Raw genomic sequence first — 27,302 nt, 5'->3', positions numbered from 1 at the left:
TACTTTTACAACTTTTCCAGTAGTTTAAGTTTTTGTCTGTCTTGGGGGTTTGTTCACATATTTGCTTAACAGTGCCAATAAGTAAACTTTCAATATTTACACAAGTGTAGCCTACATTAGACTTGTTTTGTGTTAAACGCATGCGCAGTGTAAAGCCGGTGGAATTACAAATATTGTTTCCGTTATGGACTTTCAAAATAGTGTGCATTATAATGCCAAACTCTCAAACCGTATGTCATTCAATTAACATGATAAAACGTGAAAGAACTACTCCTCACTTAAAAGAAAAACACTAAAATGTTGTTAGCTTATCATTTTTTTCCCTTCATTCCAGTCCTTTAAAATCAATCAAATAAGAAAACAAACCTTAAAATGACAGAAATTACAGTTCAAAATGTAAATACCTTCATGCTTTTAACCCACACTGACTGTCTGGATAAAAAAAGTTGTTTGATAACCATTACAAGTCTTTTTTTTGAAGGTGTGAGAAACACTGTTACTGGACTAACAAGTGTAAAACTGAAGGTCAGAAACAAGATATATTGGAGCAGTGGTTTTCAAGGACCCATAAATTGATACAGATTAGGTCACGGACCCCCATTTAATACGATTTTTTGCTTCAGGGACCTCCATCTGAAATGATTTTGGTTGTTAGATATGATAAAGACCAGATTTATATAGTTGGTGAACTATTACAGGTGAAAAGGTAACCATGGAGGAAGTGAAACATATGATCAGAATAGTCACTCTTATCACTCTTACTCACATTGGGCTCACTTCTAAGCGTCTCGAGATAACTTCTGTTATGATTTGACGCTATATAAAAATAAATTGAATTGAATTGAACTTCTATAGTGAATTAAATATTGAAAACAAATTATTCCCCATTTTTCCGGGGACCCCCAGTAGTCCTTGAGGGAGTTCCAGGGGATTATGTTTCTTTTCCTCCTTAAAGGGACTGTTTGTAAGAACCAGGAATGCTTGTTAACAGCGACTCCTGTGGCCGCTAAGTCAATGAAAGTCAGCGTCGGGCTCGCGCTCGTTCGCTCTAAATAGACATGAACGAGCATCGCTCAAAACAGTGAGGCGACACACATCAGCTAAAACCACAATATCACTCTATATTTCACCTGCTTGGCAGTAATGTTAGCTGACCAGACGAAGGTCTCTCAATGAATCACTGCTGATGCTAGTGTTGGCTTTTCCTGCTTCAGCCTCCCAACCGCGCCGATGGGAACAGGGGAGACACCGGAGTTTTGGTCGGAGACGATAATGTTTCTCGCTGCGGATCCCCATCACTTCACAAGACACAGGAAACCTCTGTTTGTCTGGAGGAACTGCAGCATTTATTTCTGCACAAACGTCCACTGTACATTCACTAGATATTCTCAGAGCTAAACTAAGTCTTCTGCAGTGTGTAGTGTGTGCGCATGAACGTGAGGTGGAGCGAGCTGAGTGAAGGCAAGCAGGCAGAGGAGCAGAGGAGCAGAATACAGCAGAGACTCCGGCCATGGAGACGAAAGCTTCGGTCTCCCCCGCGTCCTCCGACAGCGGCCAACAATGTTTAAAGGGACTTTTTGTAACTTTTTAAGCGTATAAATGTAGCGGGTCGGCACACATGCGTGTTCGCATATGCGCGCTCGCGTGTGGCCGGAGCCTCGTCTCCGCAGCCTGCTCTCCTTCACTCAGACAGCGCGCGCGTCCTCGCTGTCTCGCTCCACCTCTAGACGTGAACGTGCGCTCACTACACACTGCAGAAGAGTTAGTTTAGCTCTGAGAATATCTAGTGAATGTAGAGTGGACGTTTGTGCAGAAATAACTGCTGCAGCTCCTCCAGACCAACAGAGGTTTTCCGTGTCTTGTGAAGTGACGGGACTCCTCAACGAGTTACGTTATCGTCTCGTTACCGACCAGGTGCCGGTGTCTTCGGCTGCCGGCTGCGGTCGGGAGGCGATAACGTAACTCGTTGAGGAGCCCCGCTGCTGAAGCCTGCACTGAGCAGTAAAAACCAACACTAGGATCAGCATTGATTCGTGGAGAGACCTTCGTCTGGTCAGCTAATATCACTGCCAAGCAGCTGCAATATAGAGTGATATTGTGGTTTTAGCTGACGTGTGTCGCCTCACTGTTTTGAGCGATGCTCGTTCAGGTATATTTAGAGCGAGCAAGCGCGAGCCCGACGCTGACTTTCGTTGATTTCACGGCCACAGGTGTCGCTGTTAAGAAGCATTTCTGAAAGTTACAAACAGTCCCTTTAAAATCTGTTTGTAACCCCTTCAATTTATCTTGGGACCACTACCCAAGACAGAATTTACGCTCTTATTTTGAAGGCCTCATTTCCCGGAAGTGTCGTCACCGTCTGTTGCTGCTTGACGCCGCTTTAAACGGCTGTTTAACTTTGGTTTGGATGAAAACTACTTCAGTTCACTGAGTAACTGTGGAGGTGAACGACGCTAAACAATGAAGCTCCTGTGAAAAAGTACAGAAATAGTTTGGAGTAAAGTCGCCGAACACTGCAGGATCCCTTCTTCTACATTTCGTTGGTCGAAAACTGTGAGTTAAACCGAAGTTTAAATGAAATTGTCGTAGTTTTAAATGTTTGTTTGCCGACGTCTGGTTGAGCTGCTTAATGACGTTACGCTCCCTTTAATTGAACGTAACGTTGCTATAGCTACAAAGCTAACGTGAGCTAACGTAAGCTCATTTTCATGTGTTGGTAATATATCTAATATATCATTTATTTCAATGACTAACGTTGCTTACAATATTTACAGCATTTGTGGTGACTTAAAAGTGATTAGAGGGCAATTTTTGTGGTTCATTGTTTCATTTTTATTAATTTTCTTGTATCAGAAGAAATACCTTAAATATTCTTGGGACTTTTATTATTATTATTTTATAGTTTTATTTTATTTATGGCACAATCTCTTTACTACTCAACAAAGGGAAACAGCTGCATCACTATTTTTTCCCCATATTTTTATTTTATATTTAATTTTATATTTTAATTTAATTTAATTTAATTTTAGTTTTAATTTATTTTATTTTATATTTAATTTTAAAATGTAATTTAATTTAATTTAGTAATTTAAATACAGTAGTTGCATAAACTTGTTCAGATCTTTCATTACAAAAAAAATAGTAAAATATTTCACAGTATAAAAATAATATAAAAATAAAATACATCAAATATAATGTAAGGAAAGGAAAAGATAAATAAAAAACAAAAAGAAAAAAACAAGCTGTGTCCATTAAAAAATAATAAATATAATCTAATAAATTAGCAGCATCACTAGTGCTTTCATATTAACATAATTCTAAATAAGAATAATTATATTTAGACAAATTTAGGATTTAATTAGAGTATATATATGGCTCAATAGCTGGTTAATAATTAATAATTGACTTATGGAGAAGGAGTGGGATTAAATAAGTTGATACTTATTTAATTTTTCTTATGCTTTTCATTGTATGTAAATACTACTTGTTTCTGACTGTCCACTTGTTGGTATGATCATTCTTTTTCTTTTCTTTTTTTTGTATTCTACATGTTTGAAATACATTTTTGAAATGAAACATTAAATACAAATATAAAACCTACTATTTCATATCGTATACCGTCCACAGACAAGAACAAAGAAAATATGTTATGATAAAGTACTCTTAAGTTCATTACAGTTTCTCCCAGTAAGTTGAATTATGCTTGCTGTGTATATGAAAATGTGTTTTTAATTCAGCCACAGCTAATTTATGCATCACATCATGTCCATTAATGTAGAAGCCAGATCATGAATCACTGCTGTGAACCTCCAGTTTGGCTCACACCACCATTTACTGTATAAGTGGCAGTAGCAGCCAACACAAAGCCAGCAAAGCTGCTTCTGGTCCAGTGTCAGCTTCTTTTCATTATTAATATCAGACTTCTGCAGCCTTTGTTTGGGTCTACCTCAGTAGTATAAAGTTGTTGAGGAAAAACCTCCCTCCTGAGGCGCTGCATGACCTGCTGGCAGCCCTCCTCCTCTACGTCTGATGATGTCTTGGCTTCCGGGCAGAGAACTGAAAGCATAACAAAGGATTTTATTTCCCCCTCTGACAATAACCATATTTGTATCCCGACACACTCTCACGGCTGACGGCTGGCTGCTCAGAAAATCCATGCTGTTGCACACTTGCTTGCGCACTGATGTTACAGTAGGGGAAAGCTAGCATAATAAAGCACATTGCTCAGTGATTGTTTAAAACAAATGTAATCTCCTGGCACTAATCATCCTGTTTCCAGACAACAAGCATTTATTTGTTGCTTGGTAAAGAGGAGGCAAAGTCCATTATTGACCTTAGTTTGTATTAGGAGCAAACCTGGCCATGCAGCAAGATCAGCATGCAACGTTTTCTAGTTTTTAGATTTTTATTTTTCTTGAAAGTTAGACAAGGGCCTTTCTATCTCGGGCACCTTTTTTCCTGACATTTGCATTCCTTGCATTCTTGGTATCGTACTCTTGTGGTGGTGGTGGTGGTGGTGTATTTTGAAAGAAGGGAGGTGTCACATGATATATTGGGATGTTTACATGCTTCTGAAATTAAATTAAAATCTTAGCTTAATCTGAAACATTTGCCTCACAGGAATCTAATTCATAGGCCCAGTTTTATGTATGAGTAGCACTAGTGGCTTTAGGAATAATTCAGCTTTTAGTTTTGTTAGTGCATTTGGTTCTGTGATTACTGGGAAATGGCTCAAAGGAAGACATTTCTCCACAATGTGCCAGGAAACGCTTCCTGACAGGACTGAGTGACGGTCTTCCTGAGTGTAGGGATGCCTCTGTGTTTATGGCTTCATTCATTGTAGACCTCATTTGACTTTGCAGTATTTTACTTATCTGTCTAAGAGTCTCAATTTACAGCAGCAACAGCAGTGAAATTATGCCCTAAATTAGACTCAGAAAGGGCTGCTTCTGTGCTAATACCCTGATAACAAAAGCAATGAAAGTGAGTTTTTCTTGGCTTGCTGTGATTTCTTACTCAGTTCCTCCTGCCCCTGGCCCTTTCCACAATCCTCCTTATTATTATTTTTCCCCTCCAGTGTGAGTTCTCACTGTGATGTAGTCGAGGAGCCACATGGAAAAAGTGCAATAACTTGGGATCAGTGTCGCGGTGCTATCATGTGAGTCTCTGAAAGACAAAGAGTTGTTTGTGCAGGGTCTCACTAGTTTAATGTCTGGGCTGTCGTTCCTGTCAAACAGTCTGAACTCACAGCGGCCCAAACTTGAAGTCCACTGAGCCATCTCTCAGGGGGGAAGTGTAAACAAAGGCAGGGTGCTTGACTGGTGGTTGGATTTCACATGGGTCGGACGTCCACAAGTCACGCTTCATGTCCACGTTACCTCTTCAAACACTACTGTAAATATTACTGTTGTATAGGGCTGTGTATTGACAAGAATCTGGCGATACAATACGTATCATGATGCAGGGGTACCGCCCTGATGGCGGGCCAACTTTGGATTGCGGGCCCCACTTTAGGCAGCCCTGCACAAAAAGCATGCGCGGCTGGCATATAACATATTTTCTGATATTTTATCAGCCAAACTATTAATTGATTAATCAGGAAAACAACTGTCAGATTCTTAGATAATGAAAATAGTCGTTAGTTGCTGCTCTAATGGTTTGAACAGAGAAATAAGACTTAAATCAGCTGTACGCAGAATAATCAAAACCAGTGAAAGCAAATTATTTAAACTTGTTTTGATTGGTACTTTACAGCCTCAGACAGATTCACAAACGGTGCAACATAATTTAACTTTTTATCCAACAAGCAACAATGTCGTCCACCATACTAAGACCACTTACTGTACTACAACAACTACTATTATCATTCTGAGCCAGCACATCTGCATCACAGCTGGAAGTAAGATATTGGACTGTTTGAGGCACCAGCAGAGGCGTATGTTTGTGTATATATGTATGTGTGTGTGTGTGTGTGTGTGTGTTTAAAGCCCGACCACTCAGCGTAGGGTCAAGTAATCCCAGCCTATTTTCTTTTCATATGCATTGTCCCTCCCCCTCTGTGCCTCTTCCTCTACATCTGGTTGATGTTAAAACCACCTTACAGCAAAGTCAAGTTTGATTTTCAGTTATATTTGTCTTTCCATAAAAATAGACTATGAGATATTGCTGCTCTCAGATACATTTAGATAGATGGCATTGATGCCTTTCTAGCAGGTTTGTGTGAATGGTCTGTTGGGAACAGAGCCATAAGTAAATTCTAAGCACCAAGCCTCAAATAAAGTGCATTCAAAACAAACCACTACCACCACCTAAAGCCTATATTTCTGTTTGCTGTTGAAAGACTTTTGAGGGAAATGTACAACCCCTCTACAGTATTAGTTTAAAGGATAATGATGGTGTTATTCTGTTTGCTGTCACATCTCACAAAACTAGCAAAATGTTTGTGCATCTCTTAATATTTTCTGACTTTACCGTGTCTGTGGCACTCATCCTCTAGCCCATTCATTCCTACTGAAGATGTAAATCTTTAAAAACAGCTCACAAATATATAGTTTCCTTTAAAGAAAGACTATGTAATATCTGAAAACAGCTGACCACTGTAGTTTTTTTTTTTTTTTTTTAGCAAACTTTACTCAAACATGAGTAAATAATGCATTTATAGGGGAATATTTTATGAGTTGGATTAATACTGGGGCTGTTGCGGTGAAGAAATTTTCCCTGCGGTGATGATTGGCTCAACAGCGAGATTTGCGGTATTAGCAGTATTTGTTCTGTTTTTGCAAATTACTTCATTTATCCTGATTTTCGTACTATATCAAGTAAATCGTTATTGTTAAGCTATGATTAGGTAAAAATGAAATACTTCTTTGTTGTTAAATGCAGAGCACAGAACGCCATTGAAGAGCAGTGTTTTTTTTTTCTTTTTCTGCTGAGACGCTTTGGTTGCATCTGGTTGCTATGATACAAAACATCCACAGTGCAAGTGAAAATGTCGGCACAAGGTACAGTACTTGCCCTGGATGAAGGGAAGGCTGAAGCACGAGGGAGAAGGGCTGCAATTATCGATTATTTTCATTGTCAATTAATCTGTCTCGGTTAATCGATCCGTTGGTTGGTCTATAAAATGTCAGAAAATGGTGAAAAATGTCTTTGTTTTGTCCACAACTCAAAGATATTTAGTTTACTGTCATAGAGGAGTAAAGAAACCAGAAAATATTCACATTTTAGAAGCTGGAATCAGAGATTTTGATTGTATTTTCAAAAAAAAATGACCCAAACCGATTAATCAATTATCACAATAGTTGGCGATTAATTTAATAGTTGACAACTAATCGATTAATTGTTGCAGCTCTTGTAGGGAGAGAGGACAGACTCGCTGGTCTATGTGTATTTGTTTCTCCTCCATTGTTGTTGTTGTTGTTCAGCACTTGTACATGTAGGATGTGACGGTTGGTCTTTGTGGTATTTGTCCCGCCCCACCTCTACTGTGATTAGACGGCGTAAAAAGTGGCAGTGACGAGCGCAGCGTTTTTACCCAAAGTTGTTTCAACTCTCGGCGACCAGAAAAAAACTCAAAACATGCAGCGCTCCGTGCAGAATACACGCTCAGCGCCTGAGAAAAAAAACATAGTGGTTGTGGTGGTATAGTTTTTGGACAATAATGGAGCTCTATGGCACAGAGGAATAGGATATATAAGGCTTTGGATACTTGTAGGGTCAATTTATTGTCAGTTTTGGTCTCTTCAGGGCATTAATAGACAGACGGAAAAATACCACCAGCCTGATGAGAGTAAAGTCCTCTGGGTTTAGTCTGAAGGATGGAGGGAGGGAGGTCAAGAGAGGTCAGCGGGGATGTCAGTACCAGGCGTTAGTGTTTGGTTTTCGGGATAAGTAACCTGCTCAGGAATGTGTGCAGTGCTCACTCCTCCACTGTGGCGTTATCAATCATCATTACAGACACCTCATCACACGGCTGGAGAGATGGACCCTCATCTGTGGGCTTTTCTCTTGAGGTTGTGGTCAGAAAATTCTTCATGGATGACCTGCTCATCACTGATGCGAAAAGAAGTGGAAAATATCTCAGCCTGGCATTTTAAAGGGAGTCTGAGGAATAGACCGACTAGTTTACGTGGCAAGTTTCAATGCCATTTTCTGCCTTATGACACAAGCACGAGAGCGCATGTAGTTTGATTCTTTCTCCGACGTAAAGTAAACCTAGATTCTGAGATGCACGTGTGCTGATATGATGTTCTGTTTACCACTGGATTTCTCATGAAACCCATAATTCTCCTTTTGATGTGGCTTTTATCACAAGACAGCAGAGACAGGAGGAGAGCAGCCTCAATTATGGCAACACACTGTGATTTGTTTTTCTCTTTCCAAATGTTTTCTTCCTATTTTTCTCTATACACCCGTGGTTACACCATGACAAGTTCAACATGGTTGAGTAGAGCATAAGATTGCACACACCTGGTGTTTCTCTCTTCATGCCATTTGTTGTTGTCTGCATTCACACAGAGAGAAAAATATTTGGATTCTTAACAAAAAAAAAACTATTTTTGGGGAAAAGGAACACGCTTTAGGTTTCTCCCATGGGGTGAAACAAGCAGCTGACCAAATACAGCTTCCACTCTGGTGAGAGTGAGTGTTTTTCCATCAAACTCTGGAAATACCTGTGGAGGAAAAACTATTAGTAGTAAGACTTGTATCTTTGTGGCGCTCTTCCACTCTGAATAGCTCACGAGAACTATAAAATGCAACCTTTTCCACCCCACCCCTCCTTACCATAGACCCATTTTTGTCTTTTTAGGGGGCGATAGCAGGTCAACAGTAGATGTCACATAGAAGTGGTGTACATCATCTGAAAGCTGGTAACCTGATGATTAATTTGAGATGCAGCTCAGCACTATGTCAAGTTGTTCTAGTCATAAATCAGAAATAAATATGAAATAATTAATTCAAATAAATTGTCAAAGTGTATAAGGGTGTAGAACATTATGATAGAAGAATATTATGGCGATTACCATGCTCTATTATGTCTCATAAACCCATTTTTGGGTTGATACTATTTGTTACACAGATTTGGTGCTAAATTTACAAAAATGTTACTGCTCAAGAATTGATAAAAATGACCAATAATCCCTCCAAAATACCAAATTAAGACACCAAGACCTTGAAGAACACCATAGATAAAGCCATGCTGTGATTTGGTATCAACAACTTTTGACATTTGGAGATTTCTGCAAGAATTGCATTTTTCGGCAATGGAAAGGCAAGCACTTCTGTTCTGTAAACTGCTTAGAAACCCCTTATTGTCAATCTACCTAGAAAAGCCATCCATCCTCTGAATGCTCGAGGTCTCTAGTTTGTGGCTGTAACGTTTCATGAGGCTGTGATTATCCTAGAGGTCACCACAGGTCATTTTATACAGTGAAATCAAGTCCAAAAAATTGTCTATATTTACACTATATAAAAAGGCTACTATGGGGACTAACATCATCACACATGAATACAATTGGGCTCATTGGACCCAAAAGAGTCTCAGCTTTACAGTCATACCCAATTTATGCAATTCAAAGACTGTTTAGGGACCCCAGTATGCAGAAAGTTTGACTCATTCCCAACAATCTAACATGACTGGTTCCTTAGATTTTCTAGTTTCGTGCGATACCAATAACTTCCCTCTAGCTCTAAAACTGGGCCTGTTACAGCTTCTGAAAGACAGTAAAGTATTAAAAAAGTATTTGAAAGCTGTTTTATTTTGAAATCCAAGGAATTTTCTGACATGCTTTTTGACCAGAAGTCCTGCTTTGTCCTTTTTGAATCGCATAAAATGGTTAATTTTTGTGTCTACGTCACCATTATTCTGTGCATAATCAATCTTAATGATATGTTTATGAAGTAGTGCAAATACAAAGCGGTGTGTATGCTGTTTTCAAAAGAAACTTGTTCCCCTTTCTGTGGCGTTGAAATTAAGCAACGGAGCACTTAAGGCCCCTTGTTTTAACAGCAGCCCCCGGCTCATATTGAGGCCACTGGTTTAATTACGCTCCTAATGCCCATGTTTTACCATGCTGGGTGTGACACTGTGACCCCTCATAGGGAGGAAATGAAGTAAACCCTGCCCCCCCCCTACCATGGGACTTCTGAACAAGTAGAGCCACTGTTTTATGTTGTTGTTGGTTCTGGGCTTTAGTTCCTCTCTCCACATACTGTCTACCACCTCAGCCCCTTTAAATCACATTTAGTTGGAAGTGATAAGTGTAAAGGAGAGACAAGTGATAAGTATTTGAATTCAGCGGCCATGTCCAACTTTGTTATGGAAGTTTGAGATGCCGAGCATGCCGACGCTACAAAGCCTGAGACCCCTGAGAGAATAGTGCCATTATTCCAGATAGGAGCCTACCCATGAGCACCCGTGACTGCCTGACCGCCGGAAATACGGCTTGCTGGGTAATAAGCCCTGGAGATCACTTTGTTTTTTGTCTCTCAGGGAGCCTTGTTTTCTGTGGCGCAGACTGCAGGGTTAATTTGATGCAGCAGTCGTTTGAAAAGGAATAATGGGAGCTTGTACCATTAACAGGATTAGTGATTGTTGTTTTTCATATGGAAATGTAGAAAACATACAGGCAGGCTTTGTAGTTTAAATCTGATGCGTGTACCGGAGAGAAGCAATGCTTTGAATAGTAAAAATGATAGGGATTAGGGCTGCAGCTAATGATTAATCTGCTGAGTATTTTCTTGATGGATCAGTTAATTGTCTGGTCTATAGAATATTAGAAAATGGTGACAATCACAATTTCCTCAATCCCATGTTTGCATCTTAAAATGTCTTGTTTTGTCCGGTCAGCAGTCCAAGAATATTCAATTTACTGTCTCATAAAACAAAGAAAAGAAGTGTCCTCACATGTGGAATTACTATGACCTGACTTGTTATTGTCATTATTAGCAGTTGAATATCTATCACTTCTGTGTTGACTGCTACTTTTTTTTTTTTACGTCTGAAGAGGCTGTTGACTGATGTGATGTACTTTAGTGAGCTGTTGTGGTCTTTGGTTTTGTTTAATTTAATTGAGATAATCTCATCACAAGGTCCTTTTTAGTGGTTGTTATGGAGCTTTTGATCCCTCTTTAGCAGATGGATTTTGGGCAGCAGTCATGAAAAAGCACTGCAGATGATCTAATTTCCGTTTGTCGAAGCACTTTATGGACTTATGGAGATACTTTGTCCTCCTTTTAATTTAATTTTAATTTAGAGGATGGCTTCTTTTCTGGTTTGAATCAATCATATGGCCTTGATCATTCTTCTCTAAGTTGTCTCACTTCAGTGAACACATATTTAAGGTTTGTTTAAGAATTGGTAAAAAAAAAATACTGCTACTGCTATAAATTTTTGGGAACCCCGTGTCTGTACAGTTGAATTTAAAGTGGACTCTGTTATTCTTTAATGTCTGAGCTTTGGCAGAGTTCTTTATGGATCCTTCTTGTCTTTTCCTTATTGTTTCTTTCACTTAACACTCTTCTTCTTCTTCTTCTCTTCTTCAGATTCATTGAGCACAAGATGATGTCCGACGCCAGCGATATGTTGGCAGCAGCCTTGGAGCAAATGGACGGGATCATAGCAGGTAACCACATTGTACACTTGGACTTTAAGACCATAGCCCTTTTTTAAGAGGGCATGGCATAGTAGGCATACTATGGGGTCTAGCCACATCTGGAAACCATTGAATTGAAAGCTGGGAATACTACGTCCAGTGGACAGTAACACAATGTGCCCTTCTCCTTCCATTTCTACCTGCAGTTTAATGTAATCCCCCCCTGAATGTGCATAAAGTTTGGAATAATGTTGAATGTGTGCTGCTGGATCACTGGCTCTTTCTGCCTCCACCGCATTCCTCCACCATGAGAAATGAAAGAAAAGTTTCCATTGTCCCCGCAGTGACGGAAACTAATGATTATCCAAGCTCCGTGCGTTTGGAATACAAACTCCTGCTTTGGGAACATTTGGCCACTCTGTACTTGTGCAGATGAGCAGAGCAGGCTTCACTTTTCAGAGTGCCCACTTTTCCGCTGATGTGTGTAATTATAGCGCTGACCTTTCCAATGGGAGCAAGGCAGCCGATCACATGACATCCCACCCAATCCCCCTCTGTTTCCGCAGAAACCACGGCCGTCATCAAGCCCCGCTCCCTCAGTCGCTAGTGTGGGGAAGCCATGATTGTTTGGATATTTATTCATTTAGCTCCCACTTTGTTACCGTTGGACATCTTGATTATGACTGACATTTAAGACAGATGACAGATGGTGAGGAGTAGGCAGGCACCGCACGGTGGGAACATCATGCACAGAGTTCAGTCAACACGCTGCTGCATTTGCTTCCAAGACAAATCAGAAAATGTGGTTTCCACAGATACGGGAGGAGATTTAATTGGCATTAACTGGTTATACTATGTCACATGATGTTTGATAAAAGCGCTATATAAACATTTGCTTGCCCAGTGTGTTTGCAGGAGTGTGTGTGTTTAGGCAGGAGTGGAAAGTATAGTTATTATACTGTTATTTTGCTAAAACGTTGAAGGTGCTCTATACGATATCCGGAGCATTAATATAGCATCAAACAACTATTTACTATGTAAAGATATAGAGTAGTAATCTCTACCTGAGCAGAGAATGAAGTGTGTCTGTTGTAATGTGAGCTTCTTTGAGCCTTGTTGACATAGCCGGGCTGGCCGCGCATGCTTTTCAGGCATGTTCGTGCATGTTCGTGCCTCACTGGCTAGCTCGCGGTGTAGCGCCCACCCTCCGGTTCCCCCCAGGTTGCCATGTTGAGAACCGTGCGGAGGCAAAAGAAATGCTCCCCATCTCGTATTTAGCACCTTTAACTTGAGTAAGATTATTGCTAAAAGAAGGATGGGTAATGTCCTCAGTGAAGAACTGAATGTGTTCAGGGAAACTATGATACAAATCTTTTAATTAAAATACTTAATTAAATAAAGTGAATAAACAACAGTAATTATCAATTAGTTTTCTTTAAATTGTAGACAAGGCCGTGGGAAAATTCATTGGTTTTACATATCCTGTTCCTCACACACATACTTCAAATCAGGACTTGGTCTTGGTTTCTGCATATCAAGTGTGAATTTTTTATATATGTATATAATAAAGGTATTTTTTGCCCTTTAATCATCATTAACGTTAGAAACATGGGGGATAACATATAAAAAGTTCCCCTGTAAAGTAATGAATGAAGTAATAACACTAACATCAGACTATGTAGTAGATACTGTATGTAAAATCACTAATCTCATAAATCACAAGTACACAAATAAGCTACTCAATTACCGTATGGAATGCATTTTTTTTTTTTTTTAATTGTTTTGTTTGTGTGATCAATCATTTTCTGTGTACCCGATTAATCGTCTGTCTCTAACTTATCTTCAAGTCTGTTTTGATACGAGCGCTATTAACTAAACCCATAATCTCTCTCTGAAGTCTGATCAGGATGATGATTTTATCACTGCTGGTGGTGGTTTACAGGTATATGTGACATATTAATGGGAATTAGGAGCTATAAATGGCAGAGGTGGTGCGCTGTGACTGCGTTAATTCTTTTGCTGGTCTTTTAACTAAAAAAACTGGTGGATTAGACAGAAGAATTTTTATGTAACGATATGATTAAGGGCTTGTCTGCATTCAATTTTGGCTAAGTGTGGGAGAGGAACCCTATTTCCTAATATTTGAGGTTTATGAAACAAAGCCACGCATAGCTTTATAAACCTGACTAAAAGAGTGCTAATGCATGTTTCTGTTCTAGACTTCTAGTCATGAACCTGCACAGAGTTTTGTGTATCTGCTCTATTTGTTTAATGGCACCGACACCACCAGATGAAGAAGTTTGGTAGCATGTTACGACATACACAACTCTCAAGTTTAAAAAAAAGAAGGAAACACACAGTCATTAGCTGCCTAATTACTAAAATATACAGCTTTGGGTAGTCATCCTGCTCCCACCACACCCACAGATCAGCTCCAAAATGTGGCCATAAATCCTTCCTTTTCTGCCAAGTCTGCCATTTCGATGACATTTTAAACACATTAGATGGATATCATGTCAGCCCAATGTGCTATTTCACAACTTCACTTCATGATTTGTGTGAAATAAAGAGTGTTTTCTTTGTGTCATCCCACATCTAACACTTCCTCTCGACTCCCCACAGGCTCCAAGGCCATGGACTACTCTAACGGGTTGTTTGACTGCCAGTCGCCCAGCTCACCTTTCTTGGGTGGCCTCAGGGTGCTGCACCTGCTGGAGGACTTACGGGGAGTCCTGGAGCTCATGGACATCGAGGAGAGGGACAACCTGCGATGTCAGATCCCCGATTCCACTGCAGAGGGGCTGGCGGAGTGGCTGCAGGGACGACTGGTAAACAGTCCATTTATAAAGTGCTATTCAGCCCTCCATGTGTGGACTTTTTTGTATGTGTTAAGATTAGGTATTTGTGTATATTTGTATAAACTTATGGAGCATTTCACTCTCTGGCACTTTTCATTTCAAGTGTTTTGTGTCAGATGAGATTTAATACGGCCAACAACTTCTGCACTAAAGCATTTTAGTTACAACAATAACAGTTATGCTTGCAATCTAACAATTATCCATTAACTAACACAAACGCATGGATGAATCGTATTAAGGCATGACAAGGCAAGGCAGAATTATAGCACAATTCATACAGAAGGCAGGTTTTAGTGCTTTAAAGACATTTAAACATTAAAAGATTGATTTCCTTTCATTGGTATTTGGCTCAAGACCATGGAGCATAAACAGAAAACGATGGCACACGGCGTTGCTAAAGTACAGCAAATGTTACTTAAACAAAGGAAGGACATTCTTCTAAAAGGCACCTAGTTTATAAACAGAGATTATCATTACAAAGGTTTCAGATCCTCTGGTTTCTATGCAGCCCTTTATATCTTCCACTGACTCTAGGAATTCGGCTGTTGTTCGCTCTAAAGCTGGCCTGTACTTATGGTTTGCAAACAACAGATACTTTTCCAATTTAAGCTCTTGTTTAAATTCTACATAAATATCACATGATGTCATACTTCTGAGCTCACTTTACCACTTTTGCATGAACTGAACTTTCAGCCTCTGTTCTGACCAAAATGGTCGCACTCTGGAGCCCCAATAGGCCTCTCGGTCATTAATAAATAATGCAAACAACGATAAATTTACACCCTAACCTCAGAGTTAATACCATTAACAGATGCACACAATACTACATCCAAGAACTTACCATTAATACCTGCTTTTAATAGTTTGTACCAGAGTGCATCTCTCCATACTTTATCAAACGCCTTACTGTAATAAATGAAAGAACAAAACACTTTTCTTTTTTAAGCAATACAGATCAACAATGTGTTGCAGTAAAACAAAATATGATCAGTGGTGGAGTAACTCCCTCAGGACAGAATTATCCTCACAGACTACAGACCTTGCATAACCCGCATTCTCTACATTTCACTCAAAAGTGTGATGCGTCTGTAATTGTTCCAAAAGTTCCAGTGTCACCTTTCCTCTAGTAATAATAAACAATTAAACCAAGCAGCCAGTCTTCAGGCTTCAGTGCAATTCCAGTGTAACTTCAGCTGTTGTTTTCACAAGGAGCAGACCCTGTGAGAGACTATTTCCCTAAAAGCACTCTGGAGCTGTTAAGATTACGTATGTGTCTTGGAGAGATTGATGCATTTACACCTTTTCAACATCTGGATAGAATGCGTCTCCACTTCCTCAGGTTGTTTGAGTTATTGGACTTCCATCTCCAATGCTTCTAGGATGCTTGGACACTTATTAGTTATTTGATATCTATCCGATAGCTGTCCGATCAGCCCGAGATGCATGAAGTGACTAAGTGTAAATGGGGTCTCTGATTCTTTTTTGTCAATGACCGGAGAGAGAAAATATCATCATGAATCTTATAACGAAAGTTTTATTAGCTGCGACCAGCAGCTCTATAGCTCGCTTTGTCGGTTGGTTCGTCTACAAAAATGTCCCCACCCTTTGGCGGCCACAATTTTTGCCCTAGGAGGCTGAAATTTGGCATGGAGGTCAAGTGTGTGTGTGTGTGAAGGTGTGTGTTTGTGTTCATGCCAATTGACTAAAAGGTGGCATAGCAAGGGGAGTTGCCTGTTGGTAGAATGGTGCATAACTTCCAACTTTCAAATGGATTCACAGAAGATTTTGTGGAGAGATTGGTCATGAGCTAGGGTTGGGGCGATATGACAAAGTTTTCCAACTAGCCATCGTCAGCCCGACAACCGGCGATTGCAATATATTTGCGCAGGTGTGTGTGTGTAACTCATGAACCTGTTGTCATAGACACTTGTGGGAGGCACCATTGGACTAAGCAGGTGATGGTTTTTGGTCCATCATTGGTTCACAAAGCTGTACACACCCTATAGCAACTGCAACTTTCTATTTATGAGGCCGAAAATTTCTATGGAGGCCAAGTGTTTGTGAGGTTGTGTGTGAATGCATGAACGCATGAATGCATGCATGTACGTGGTCTCAGGTGCAGCTATTGCAAATTTGCGCTTGTCTTTCTGCAGATCTCAAAAATAATTGTCATTTTAAACCAAGTTTTTGTTGCAGCACATGTCTGTGTATGATAATTTCAGTGTCTTTAAGAGAGATAGCCTGGTATGAATTATCCTCTGCTCTGCTTTGCATCTCTTGATCGTGCTCCGTTGCCTATACCGTGACTCTGTTTATTGCTAAAGTGCTGTTATGACGTGCTTTGTGAATGATGGAGTTTCTATAGGAGTCCTGCTGCAAATAGTTTCCATCTTCCAAACTCGCGTTGACTCGTGCAGACGCTCTTGTTTTTCTTCCCTCACGGCCTCGTCTCGCCACGTGTGAGAGACGAGGACAGTTTGCTTTTGATTCAATTTTCAAATCACTTTCATGTGAGAACACTATTGACCCTCACATGTTTCTCTGAAACCTCTTCAAGGGGAGAACCATGTGAGTTCATTGTCAGGGAGGTTATACACTTAAGTGGTAATGCACCCTTTAGAAAATCTATGTGGCTCAAGGTTGGTGTGTATTTTCATTTGGACTCTTCAGCAAGACCCGTATTTCAACGTGACAGCTAAAGGTCGTCCCCTTCTTTTTTTTCATGAGCTCTCAACTCAAAAGAAGAAAAAAAAAAAACGTATGGATTGCAACAAATGCAGCAATTTGTTCAGACAACACAAATCATCACATATTGTTTGTCATTTCAGACTAACGGCCACGGCTCAGGAGCAGTCTACCAAGAACGTCTGTCACGACTGGAGAGTGACAAAGAGTGTCTTGTTCTTCAGGTTTGTGAGCACAACTCTTCATTGTGGCTACAAGGCAGCAGAACAATTACTGTTGAATAGGCAATTAAGTGGTATTCTATAGGGCTGCCTTTTGAGTAATTAGCATGTTCTCGCTGCCATTTGTTGGTTTGTATGTTTATCTGTTAGTTGACAGAGTATCTCAAAAAGTGAATTATCATATTTTAAAGAAAGTTTGTTGGAAGTTTGATGGATGGGAAAAAAAATATCCATATTATCACCACGTGGCCTCTTTACAAAGCAAGTTTTTTAAACTTTGAACCATGGATAAATGGATTCCTTAGTTTAAAACAAATCCAATTACTTTATTTAATTTATTTATTCATCATGCCCCCGGTGTGTAAAAGCCTTTAAAGTGGAGAATTAACTATAGCCTACTCTGTGAGTGCGAGAACGACCAGAGAAGCCTTATCGTTTTACACAATGCAACAATTGCAAGCAAATTATAATTATAATTAACATTGGGACACATTTCATTTGCCATTAATTTGATTACTTTATGATATTTTTCATATGATTGTTATACAAAAATATCCAGAAAAATATCCCTGTTAATATTGTCAAGTTGATTTCAAACATAAAGCTCAGGCCTGATGTGCATTTTTTGTGTCTGTGGAAAGAGTGTTCAATTTTAAATAGGTCTTTAAAAGCATTAAATTTGATTTGAGTGTGCAGCAACCGTGCTACAGTTATGTGCTCTCTGGGTGCTTTGTGCGATTAACACTTATGTCTCACCGTTGTCCAGGTAAGTGTTCTAACAGACCAGGTGGAGGTGCAAGGTGAAAAGATTCGGGACCTAGACAACTGCCTGGATCATCATCGGGAGAAACTAAATGCTACTGAGGAGCTGCTACAGCAGGTAGGGCCTCTCCAAAGTTATCTCACCTTCAGTTAAAACACTCGTCCCAGCCCATTTCAAAACCACACACAATATTTTAGTGCAGCTTTATTGAAGTGTGCGCCTTGGTCCACAGGAGCTGTTTAACCGGACAACACTGGAAACCCAGAAGCTGGAGCTGATGACCGAGTTGTCCAGTCTGAAGCTGAACCTGACGGCTGTGGAGAGAGATCACAGGGACAATGAGGTACAAGCCCTTAACCTCGTTTCATGTGATGGGTGACTCTGAATCCTGGAAGCCACCCAGTCATTGTTTTAAAGTTACAAAAGGTCTGTCTCACTCCACTGGAGGATCTGTCATGTGGTGCAGGCTGAACTTCTTTAAGGGTTACAGAAGAGGCTTAAACACCCCTTGTGCTCCAGCAGCTGTTTCCTGCCCCCCCACCGACCCCTACCCCATACCTCTCCCCCACCCCCCTCTCTGAGGGGCTAAACGGCCGTGAGAGTTATAGTTTCCATACACTCTGTCCACTAGCTGGGACATATATTTGTAGAATATTATGTGGTGTTTCCACACAGTAGAAGTCTGAAGGGAGTTGGCTGAATTGAATGTAACTGCATGTATTTATTTTTGTTTCCATTTAGCCTTCATTAAGCTTTAAATGAAATCCTAAAAAACACATCATGTCGGTCCCAAGGCATTCTGATTTCTGTTTTTGTTCAGCACCTGATTTACGTATTTTGTGTCAAAAATCTCAACCCTTCTTCTCACAACTCAGTCAAACCAGACGTCACACATGGTGTGTTTTAGGATAAACATTCATAAATCAGTTCAGAAATCGTATTGAAACGAGGGTAGGCAGAAAGTTTTTGGCCTCATAAAACTATGATAACCTTTCAGCATATTGTAATTCAAGTGTTTGGAGAGAAAACTGCACCTCCTCATGGCTCTTTTTACAGGCTTTAGAACATCTATCCAGGAGACTTTGGCCAATCACAGGTCATATCAGAGAGAGAGAGCGTTCCTATTGGCTGTTCATTCAACGGAGGTAGCTGTCAATCACTCACGAACTCCGATCAAACTAGGCAACGCTGATCAAATATGAATCAATATTCTGTTACTGTAATGCCTATTTCTCGCCTCAAATGTTTTCAGAAACATCTTGTAGTGTACTGTTTAGCTGTAAAATGAGAAGGTTTGCAGAGGCAATAGAAATGCTCCCAATCTTGCATTTAGCATCTTCAAAAGAAATCCAGGTGTTTAAATTGATGTTTACATTTCAAACAGGAACTGCTAGTAGCTGATGCAGCGTGACTTCTCATTGTACTGATCTGACAAAATGTAAAAAGCGGCAGTCAGATGACACCTACGCAGACCACACACACAAATTTGGAGCACCTCCTAAAGTGCTCCTAAATAACAATCTACATTACATCTAATGGTAGTTTCTCCAAAGCACAGGGCTCCTACACTGTTGCTGATTGATTGGGATGAAAGCAGTTTCGTAATAACTGACCATGACGTTTCGCCTTTACTCCAGGATTTGCCTCCATGTGTGGACTGAGCTTCTCATATTCCCTCCGGCGGGACATCAGTCTGAAAATAATGTTTGGTGCTTTTGGCAGGAATTCTCCCACTGAACTCTCTCCCACACAGTCTCCATAAACCTCCCCAGTGCAGATCTCTCTCTGAGTTTAATGGGTAATGGGAGTTCTCTTTCTCCTCCCCAGGGCTTGTACCAGGAAGTAACGGACCTGCGGTTCAGGGTGACTGACATAGAGAATGAAAGACTGCTGTGTGAGAAGAAACTCAAAGCTACCAAAGTGAGTGTGCTGAAGGTCCAGTTTTTCAGACACTTTATTCTTTTACATTGGACTCTGACAGGAGATCTGAATTATCCTTTTGAAACACTTCATTACATGTTTAAAACCTTGTGATTTTCCCCCCATGACATCGATTCTCTGCTCCCTTTCCTTACCCCCTTTTTCTACTGTGATTTTAACATCTCTCTGCAACATGCTAACCTGTCAAGCATCCGAAGCGGAGCGCTGAGCGGTTCACTGGAGGCGAGGTGAACGAGGTTAAATCTCCAGCCTGTCCTCTTCTTCCTTTCTGGACCCTTAAGATCCTTTAAACCTGCACCTCTTCCACTGCTGCACGCTGTTTTCCTGACTTTCACCACACTCGCTGTAAGTGCTCTCACCTGTACCGGTTTCAGGATTTGTACCTGGTTCTATCAACCTTTTGTGTATTAACACCTGCAGACTGAAACGACATACTGTATTTACAGAGTCACACTGTTTGCTCAGGTCACTCAAAGGACACACAGTTTGCAATTTTCTCCAGTTATAAAGCTACACATCTTGTTAATCGGTACATTTATACGTGTGTCCACAGTTTAGTGAATAGTATGAGCTTGCACTGAATCGAGTCACAACCACCCACAGCGTGTCAAATAGAGGATAGAAACCAACTAACTACTGTAAATCACCAACTGACCTACTGACTGACTAACATTGTGTTAAAGGAACACTCCACTGATTAAAAATGAATGAAAATAAAATCGAGTACTACTCGTCACAAGTACTACTCAGCTTGTAAAAATATATGGTATGTCTTCTGTGGCTCTGAAGGAGCTTTCCAGAGTTTGAAACAAGACTTAAGGCCCTATTTAAAAAGTCTTTATTACATGGCTTCGATGAATACTCGATTCTGATTGGTCAATCACGGCGTTCTACGGTCTGTTATTTCTTTGTAGCAAGACCGTTGCTATGTATAACAGATCGTTGCTATGGACGCAGTTCTGATGTCGGACTCTGGAGGACAGTTTTTGTGTCAAATTATTGATTTCTTAAGTAAGCAGCTGAGTAATAAGCGGGGTTATGTACAGCGAGCGGGTCATTGTTGCGTCACACAGACAGGGTTTATTTCACAACAATGACCGGCTTGCTGTACATTATCCTTTACATAGCGCATGGCGCAAGTACATTTAGGGCGTGTGCAACTCCACTTGCTGCTTGCTAGTTAAACGTTGCATAATCTGGGCGCAGAGCAAGACATAAGGTGCAAAAGTATTTAGTCTCTTAATTAATCATAGGTGTGTTTTTGGCGTAATATGAATCAAACCAATCAGAGTGTCATCTTCTATCCCCTTTAAAAACCAGGTACACCTGACGCATTGATATTTGAAATGGTAATGTGTTTTTTGACCGCAGTGAAAAAGTTGTTTTTGAAAGGCTAAACGCCAACAAATATGGATTGAAGCAGAATATGTTGTTAGATAAAAACATGTTGTGAATTTTGGAAATGATTACATCTTTTTTCAATAGATTTTGACTTTTGGACTTAACAGCGCCCTGTAGTTATTGGAAATGTTTGGATTACATTAGTCGGAAACAATCCCACGCAGCCATCGCTAGAATGTAATTCTACAAATAGTATAATACTATTATTATTAGTGTAGCCTGATCTTTATCTGCAGCTGTGCAGTAATACCAGGTTCAAACTGAATTTTTTATCTGAATTTAAAACCTATATTGATTCTATCCGTCTACCAAGTTTCACTCGCAAAGACGGTGCTGAGAATCCCAGAATGACGACTTTCCATCATCTCTCCTTGTAGGAGGAGCTGCAGCTTCTGCAGAGTCATCTGGAGGAGCGAGAGGTGGAGCTGAGGAGGCTGAAGGACGACAGCAGACTGAGGCTGGAGAGCCACCACAGAGCCGAGGGAGGAGAGAGAGGTTGGGAGCTGTTTATATAATCGTCTGGGAGCTTCTTGTTCTTGTTTCGTGGAGTCTAATATTACAAACGGGTTTATGAGGATTAGACAAATAGACATTTCACATTCCAAACAACACCAGATGCCCCTCCAGCATCCTCGCTGAACAAATACTTTCATCTGGATTTCCCCATTAATTGTTTTTTCACTATCTTACATTTCACGGACAGTCTAAACTCTAATGAGGCGATTTGAGGCCCTTTGTTTTTACTTAACTCCTTATCTGTCTGTCTGTAGGCTCCATACCAAACATATGTGACTGTTTCACTCCTTCTTCCACCCACTGCTGACCTTATCTTATCCACTCTGACGGTAGAGGAATGCCATCATTTAAATAAAGGGGCTCTTTTACATGTCTGCTGTAAACACATGTTCTACAGTATAATCTGATATACAGTAGTTATTTGTTTTGTCTTCCAGCTCACTGCACAGACACATGTTGTTTTGTTCAGACAGATCAAATCTGTATATCTGCTGACCTGACTGACCGGGTCGGATGTTGCTTTTAAGAGGAAAAAACTTACTGCAAGAAAAGAAATTATGACTTTGAAATTACTTAGACTCAGAAATATGCTATTTGCTCAAGGACTCTTAAGCAGGGTTAATATGGGTTAATTAGCACTGAGCTAAAAAACTAAGTTTGTCCAACCAATAGGCCACCAGGACTCGTATACTCTGTAGCACTGAATTGAAAAACAAAACAATTACGGAGCCGGGTAGGAGGGTAGTATTCTGAGAAAAAAAAATTCTGAATTTACAAGAAAAAACTTGATCATCCTCTCAGATTATAAAGTCATAAATTTGCAAGAAGAAACTCAGAAATTCTCACAAATTTAAGAGAAAAAAAACCTCCGAAAAAAATCATGTTTTTTTGGTCACGGTTGGATCAACCTCATCACGCCACAGACGCCGCCATTAAACACTGTGGTAACGTGAGCCACCGTGTACAAAATCTATTAATTAGCTATAGTAGTATTTATTAATGTCCATAAAAGAACATAGAACGAATTTATATGTATCTTTCAGGACCTTCGCCTCGCTCAGGGGCCGTCGGTCAGAGAGGACATCGTACAGCAATCTTTATGAGTTATCTGATAATCCATCGGCAAAATTTGAAATTGGATTCTAACTGATTGAACAGTATCAAACCCCAACACTGCTCGTCTACCTCAATGTCATGACCAGCTCTACTGTGGTGCACACACTTCAGAGTTCACCTGAGGTTTGCCCTGTGGATAAACACGGTTTGGATTAGATTACCAAGTGGTTGGCATGTGTTTAATTGTGTAGCGTTTCTAGTCAAACACACAGAAAGTCCCTGTTTTTGTGGTGATAATTGAATCAAGAGTTCATTGCAGCAACAAGCTGAAACAAGAGTCCTACCGCCCAGCACACTGAACCCCAGTGGGTTCATTAGTTGGTTTCAGAGCCAGCAGGAGTATAAAGTATCTTGTTTTTTTCCCCCCAGATACAGAAGTGTTGAAGATGAAGATGGTGTTGGAGTCGCTGGCGTCGGCTAACGATGTGAAGGTATGGAGTGTGATGTGATGAGCAGCAGCTTTGATTTACTTAAAGCAGTCGTAAACTGGAGCATCATGTGTGTTTTATCTACAGGAACGAAGGATAAAGGAGCTGGAGGAGTCGCTCACAAAGTGCAAGAAAGTGCAGGAGCTGGTCAGAGGTCAGACTGTGTTTAAAGACACATTCATGTTCGTGTCACTACTTTGATGTTGAATCATAGTTTTGGGATTTGCAGTATTATATAGCACAAAAAATACATCTGTGTCAAATTTTACCTGATAAATCACACCGTAACTTTATCAAAGCATCACAACATTGTACACAAACTGTTCTAAAGGTGGATAGACTTTAAAAGAAAAAGTATAAACGGCGCTTTACGCTGCGGCACATCCCTGACGACCGTGTCCTATCTGTCCTCTCTCTCAGAGAAGTTAAAGGACGACGACTACGACGATATCCCAGATGATCCCTCGCTTCCCGTATCCATGGAGGTGGATCAGGTCACGCTGGCGTTGGAAGGGGAGACAGGAAGAAGCTCTGGCGAGGTAAACACAACCTCTGTCAAAACAATTTGCACACAGGATGAACCCCAGACCGGAGACTTCCTTTAGAAAAGCTCAGTTTTTGCTTCCCACTCACAGACTGTTTCTCCCACGAACACAGAGCTTCTGTTTGGGTTATTATTTGTTGGGCTGCTGGTGGGAAAGTATGTTAAATTAATCACGTTTATCTCTGTTTGTCTCAGTCTATTCCATGTATAGCAGTGCTCTCTGAAATGAATGACCTGGACAGAGAACGACTGTTACAGGCAGCCGAAAGGTAAAACACATCTAATTAACATGTTATAATGAAACCCTCTTTGTTTCTGCTTTATTTCAACTCACGGGTAGAATTAAATACACTGAAATATTAATTAATTATAGATGTTTTGGACCTTATTAAGAGTTTATTCACAGATTTTTCTAAAAGCATATAGTGTGTTTTGAAGGGATTGTGACTGACACATCAGATTTTGTAAGAATATATGGTGTGTGGGTGAAACAGTTGCTAGATTTTTAAGTTCAGGTTTAATTGTTGAATCAACTAATAACAGTTACTCTAATGTCACTCATACCTGCATTATTCTGGCTGATAAGACCTCTGCTCAGGTTGAAGGTGGGCGTAGCTATGTGAGGTCACCTGACTCTGAGAATAATTAGGGCTGTCAGTCGATTCAAATATTTCAGCACGATTCATCTCATGATTGTCCATAGTTGATCGTGATTAATTGCAAATGAATCACACACTTTTTATCTGTTCAAAATGTACCTTAAAGGGAGATTTGACAAGTATTTAATACTCTTATCAACATGGGAGTGGGCAAATATGCTGCTTTATGTAAATGTATGTATATATTTATTATTGGAAATCAATTAACAACACAAAACAATGACAGATATTGTGCAGAAACCCTCACAGGTACTGCATTTAGCATAAAAAAATATTCTCAAATCACAACATGGTAAACTCAAGCCCAACAGGCAACAACAGCTGTCAGTGTCAGTGTGCTGACTTGACTATGACTTGCCCTAAACTGCATGTAATTGTGGGTCAGAAAGACATGCTGGCTTGCATACTGCAAAATGCAACCAGATGTAGTAGCACATCCTGGTATTTTTAGCATACTGCATTTGACATACTATACCATACTAAACCTTTTTCCGGCATACTAAACAGTATGGTAGTATGGGGGTTAGGAATGCATCGTATGTGGGAGAGTCAGGAAGAGGTTAATCAAAACAGTCTGAGCCCGCCCACACAGTCCTGACAAGAGGTCTGATCAAGCAGCTTAAGTGGAAACACCTGTGTGCATGGACTTGGAAGCAGTTGCAGCTAATGGAGTCATCTAATTTTGTTCTATTTATCACTTAATTGTGTTGAAGTTGGTGTCAAATAGTGGAGTCATTTGTTCTTTTTGCACAAGAAAGACAGTGTTATATCAGCAAAGTACTGCTACGGTACTTGATGCTGAGGATATGTCAGGAGTCTTGCTCTTGACGAAAGCTTGAAATACTTGGATTGTTGTTATTTCAGCTCCTTAGACGTCCCACAGCCGGGCGGCTCCGCCGTAACCAGCAGCACTGACCAGGTAAGAGCTGATGGGAACATGTTGACTGTGCAGTACAAAATAAGACGAGTCTAACATAATCATGTTATTTCCAATAGCTTAAACACTCAAAAGAGTTCATTAACCTTCATTTTGACCTTTTAAATGTAAGTCCATCCATGTGAACGAGTTCTCTTAGTTTTAAATGGATGACTGTCAGAGTCTATCAGTCTTCATGTAGTCACAGGATACACTGTATGAGATAGTCCAGTGCTGACACTTAGTGGTTAAATGGTGCAACTACATTTTTTGTTTTCTCTTCTACTGCTTGAATTTTAATTTTAATTTTATTTTTAGCCATAACCTGACTTTTCTACACACACTTTTTTCCTCATAGGCCAAAAATAGAGCAGGACCTAGTTCCTCATCTCCTTCCAGAGCAAGTGAGGAGAGTTTTGGTACCAAGAAGGCCCGTTCTTCTTTCGGCCGTGGCTTCTTCAAGCTGCGTGGCGGCAAGCAGGCAGCCAGCTCTCCAAACCTGGGTGATACTGGAACTCCTTTTATCACATTTTATCACTATTTTTGAGATGTGTCTTTTATGTTTTTGTTACTGATACTCGTGTTTCTTTCACGGCTCTGTAAATTGTGAAGATCGCACCCGGAGTGCCAGTGCACCTGCGTTAGGTACAGTAGAGCAGAGTGGCCTCGTTGGCCTGCAGTATGGCTGCTCTGGATTATACAGCTGGATGTGGATAAAGTACCGTACTGACAATGTGACCGTTTATAACTTACTGTCGGTGAACTCAGTCTGATGTAGGGCTGCAACTAACGGCTATTTTCATTGTCGATTAATCAGTCGATTATTTTCTTGAGTAATCAATTAGTTGTTTGGTCTATAACATGTCAGAAACATGTTGATCCAAAGCCCAAGATGACGTCCTCAAATGTCTTGTTTTGTCCACAACTCAAATATATATTCAGTTTACTGTCATAGAGGAGTAAAGAAACCAGAAAATATTCACAGTCAAGAAACTGGAATCAGAATTTTGACTTTTCTTTTCTTTCTTTTTTTTTTAATTACTGAAACTGATTAATTGATTATCAAAATATTTAGCGATTAATTTAATAGTTGACAAAGAATCCATTAATCGTTGCAGCTCTAGTCAGATGATCACATACAGTCATACTGATTGAACAACTTTTCAACAATTGTGAGCAGTTCCCACTAAATCATCCAGTTGTCCCTTATCCACGACTTAAAAACCATCTGCAATGAAGCCGTTCTGGTGGTACTTAACCTGTTCAGTAGTGAAGCATTTCTCATTTGCCGTAAATGAGAAAATGTGTAAGTTGCGTCTTAGTAGTTTACTATTCTTTTGCATGGGTGGTTAAACGCTTAAATTCCTTATTTTTTAGTTTGTTAACATTCGGTCGTAGTGGTGAGTCTGTAGTTTTTCTGCTGTAAACTCTAATCTGGCCCAGCCTTGTTGAAGTATGTCATGTTAATGTGTATTTAATTCTTTTTTTTTTTTACAGCTGAGGCAGAGCGTAAAGGCACAGAGCACTTGGACTTGGCCGGCGTTCCTCCACGAAAATCTCACGATGGAGCTCCTCTGCCGTCGTCACCTGAAACCAAAAAGAAGTCCAAAGGCTTCCTGAAATTCTTTGGCAGGTAACATTCAGCGGTGTCAGCTGTATT

At 40.2% G+C, this 27,302-nt stretch overlaps 1 protein-coding gene across 4 annotated transcripts in view; it reads left to right on the top strand.

Annotated features, from left to right (window-relative positions):
* The window catches only part of LOC119482470 (liprin-beta-1-like), an 86,616-nt gene that overhangs the window by 54,605 nt on the left and 4,709 nt on the right, over window positions 1-27,302 (top strand). For 2 of the 4 annotated variants that reach the window (XM_037759993.1, XM_037759990.1), the window contains exons 2-16: window positions 11,545-11,624; window positions 14,217-14,422; window positions 17,281-17,361; window positions 18,125-18,238; window positions 18,354-18,464; window positions 19,949-20,041; window positions 20,251-20,289; window positions 21,841-21,958; window positions 23,465-23,526; window positions 23,611-23,677; window positions 23,944-24,062; window positions 24,263-24,336; window positions 25,591-25,645; window positions 26,001-26,145; window positions 27,140-27,275. In XM_037759993.1, coding sequence (XP_037615921.1) covers window positions 11,561-11,624; window positions 14,217-14,422; window positions 17,281-17,361; window positions 18,125-18,238; window positions 18,354-18,464; window positions 19,949-20,041; window positions 20,251-20,289; window positions 21,841-21,958; window positions 23,465-23,526; window positions 23,611-23,677; window positions 23,944-24,062; window positions 24,263-24,336; window positions 25,591-25,645; window positions 26,001-26,145; window positions 27,140-27,275 — 1,484 coding nt within the window. In that variant the 5' untranslated portion in view covers window positions 11,545-11,560. Of the gene's footprint in view, window positions 1-2,395; window positions 2,554-11,544; window positions 11,625-14,216; window positions 14,423-17,280; window positions 17,362-18,124; window positions 18,239-18,353; window positions 18,465-19,948; window positions 20,042-20,250; window positions 20,290-21,840; window positions 21,959-23,464; window positions 23,527-23,610; window positions 23,678-23,943; window positions 24,063-24,262; window positions 24,337-25,590; window positions 25,646-26,000; window positions 26,146-27,139; window positions 27,276-27,302 lie in introns of those variants that run through there. The other 2 variants (XM_037759991.1, XM_037759992.1) reach the window with 2 other exon arrangements.

Source organism: Sebastes umbrosus, chromosome 23 (assembly GCF_015220745.1).
Source record: "Sebastes umbrosus isolate fSebUmb1 chromosome 23, fSebUmb1.pri, whole genome shotgun sequence".
Classification (NCBI taxonomy): domain Eukaryota; kingdom Metazoa; phylum Chordata; class Actinopteri; order Perciformes; family Sebastidae; genus Sebastes; species Sebastes umbrosus.
The sequence above is the reverse complement of the archived record's forward strand: the minus strand, read 5'-3'. Positions and strand labels throughout refer to the sequence as shown.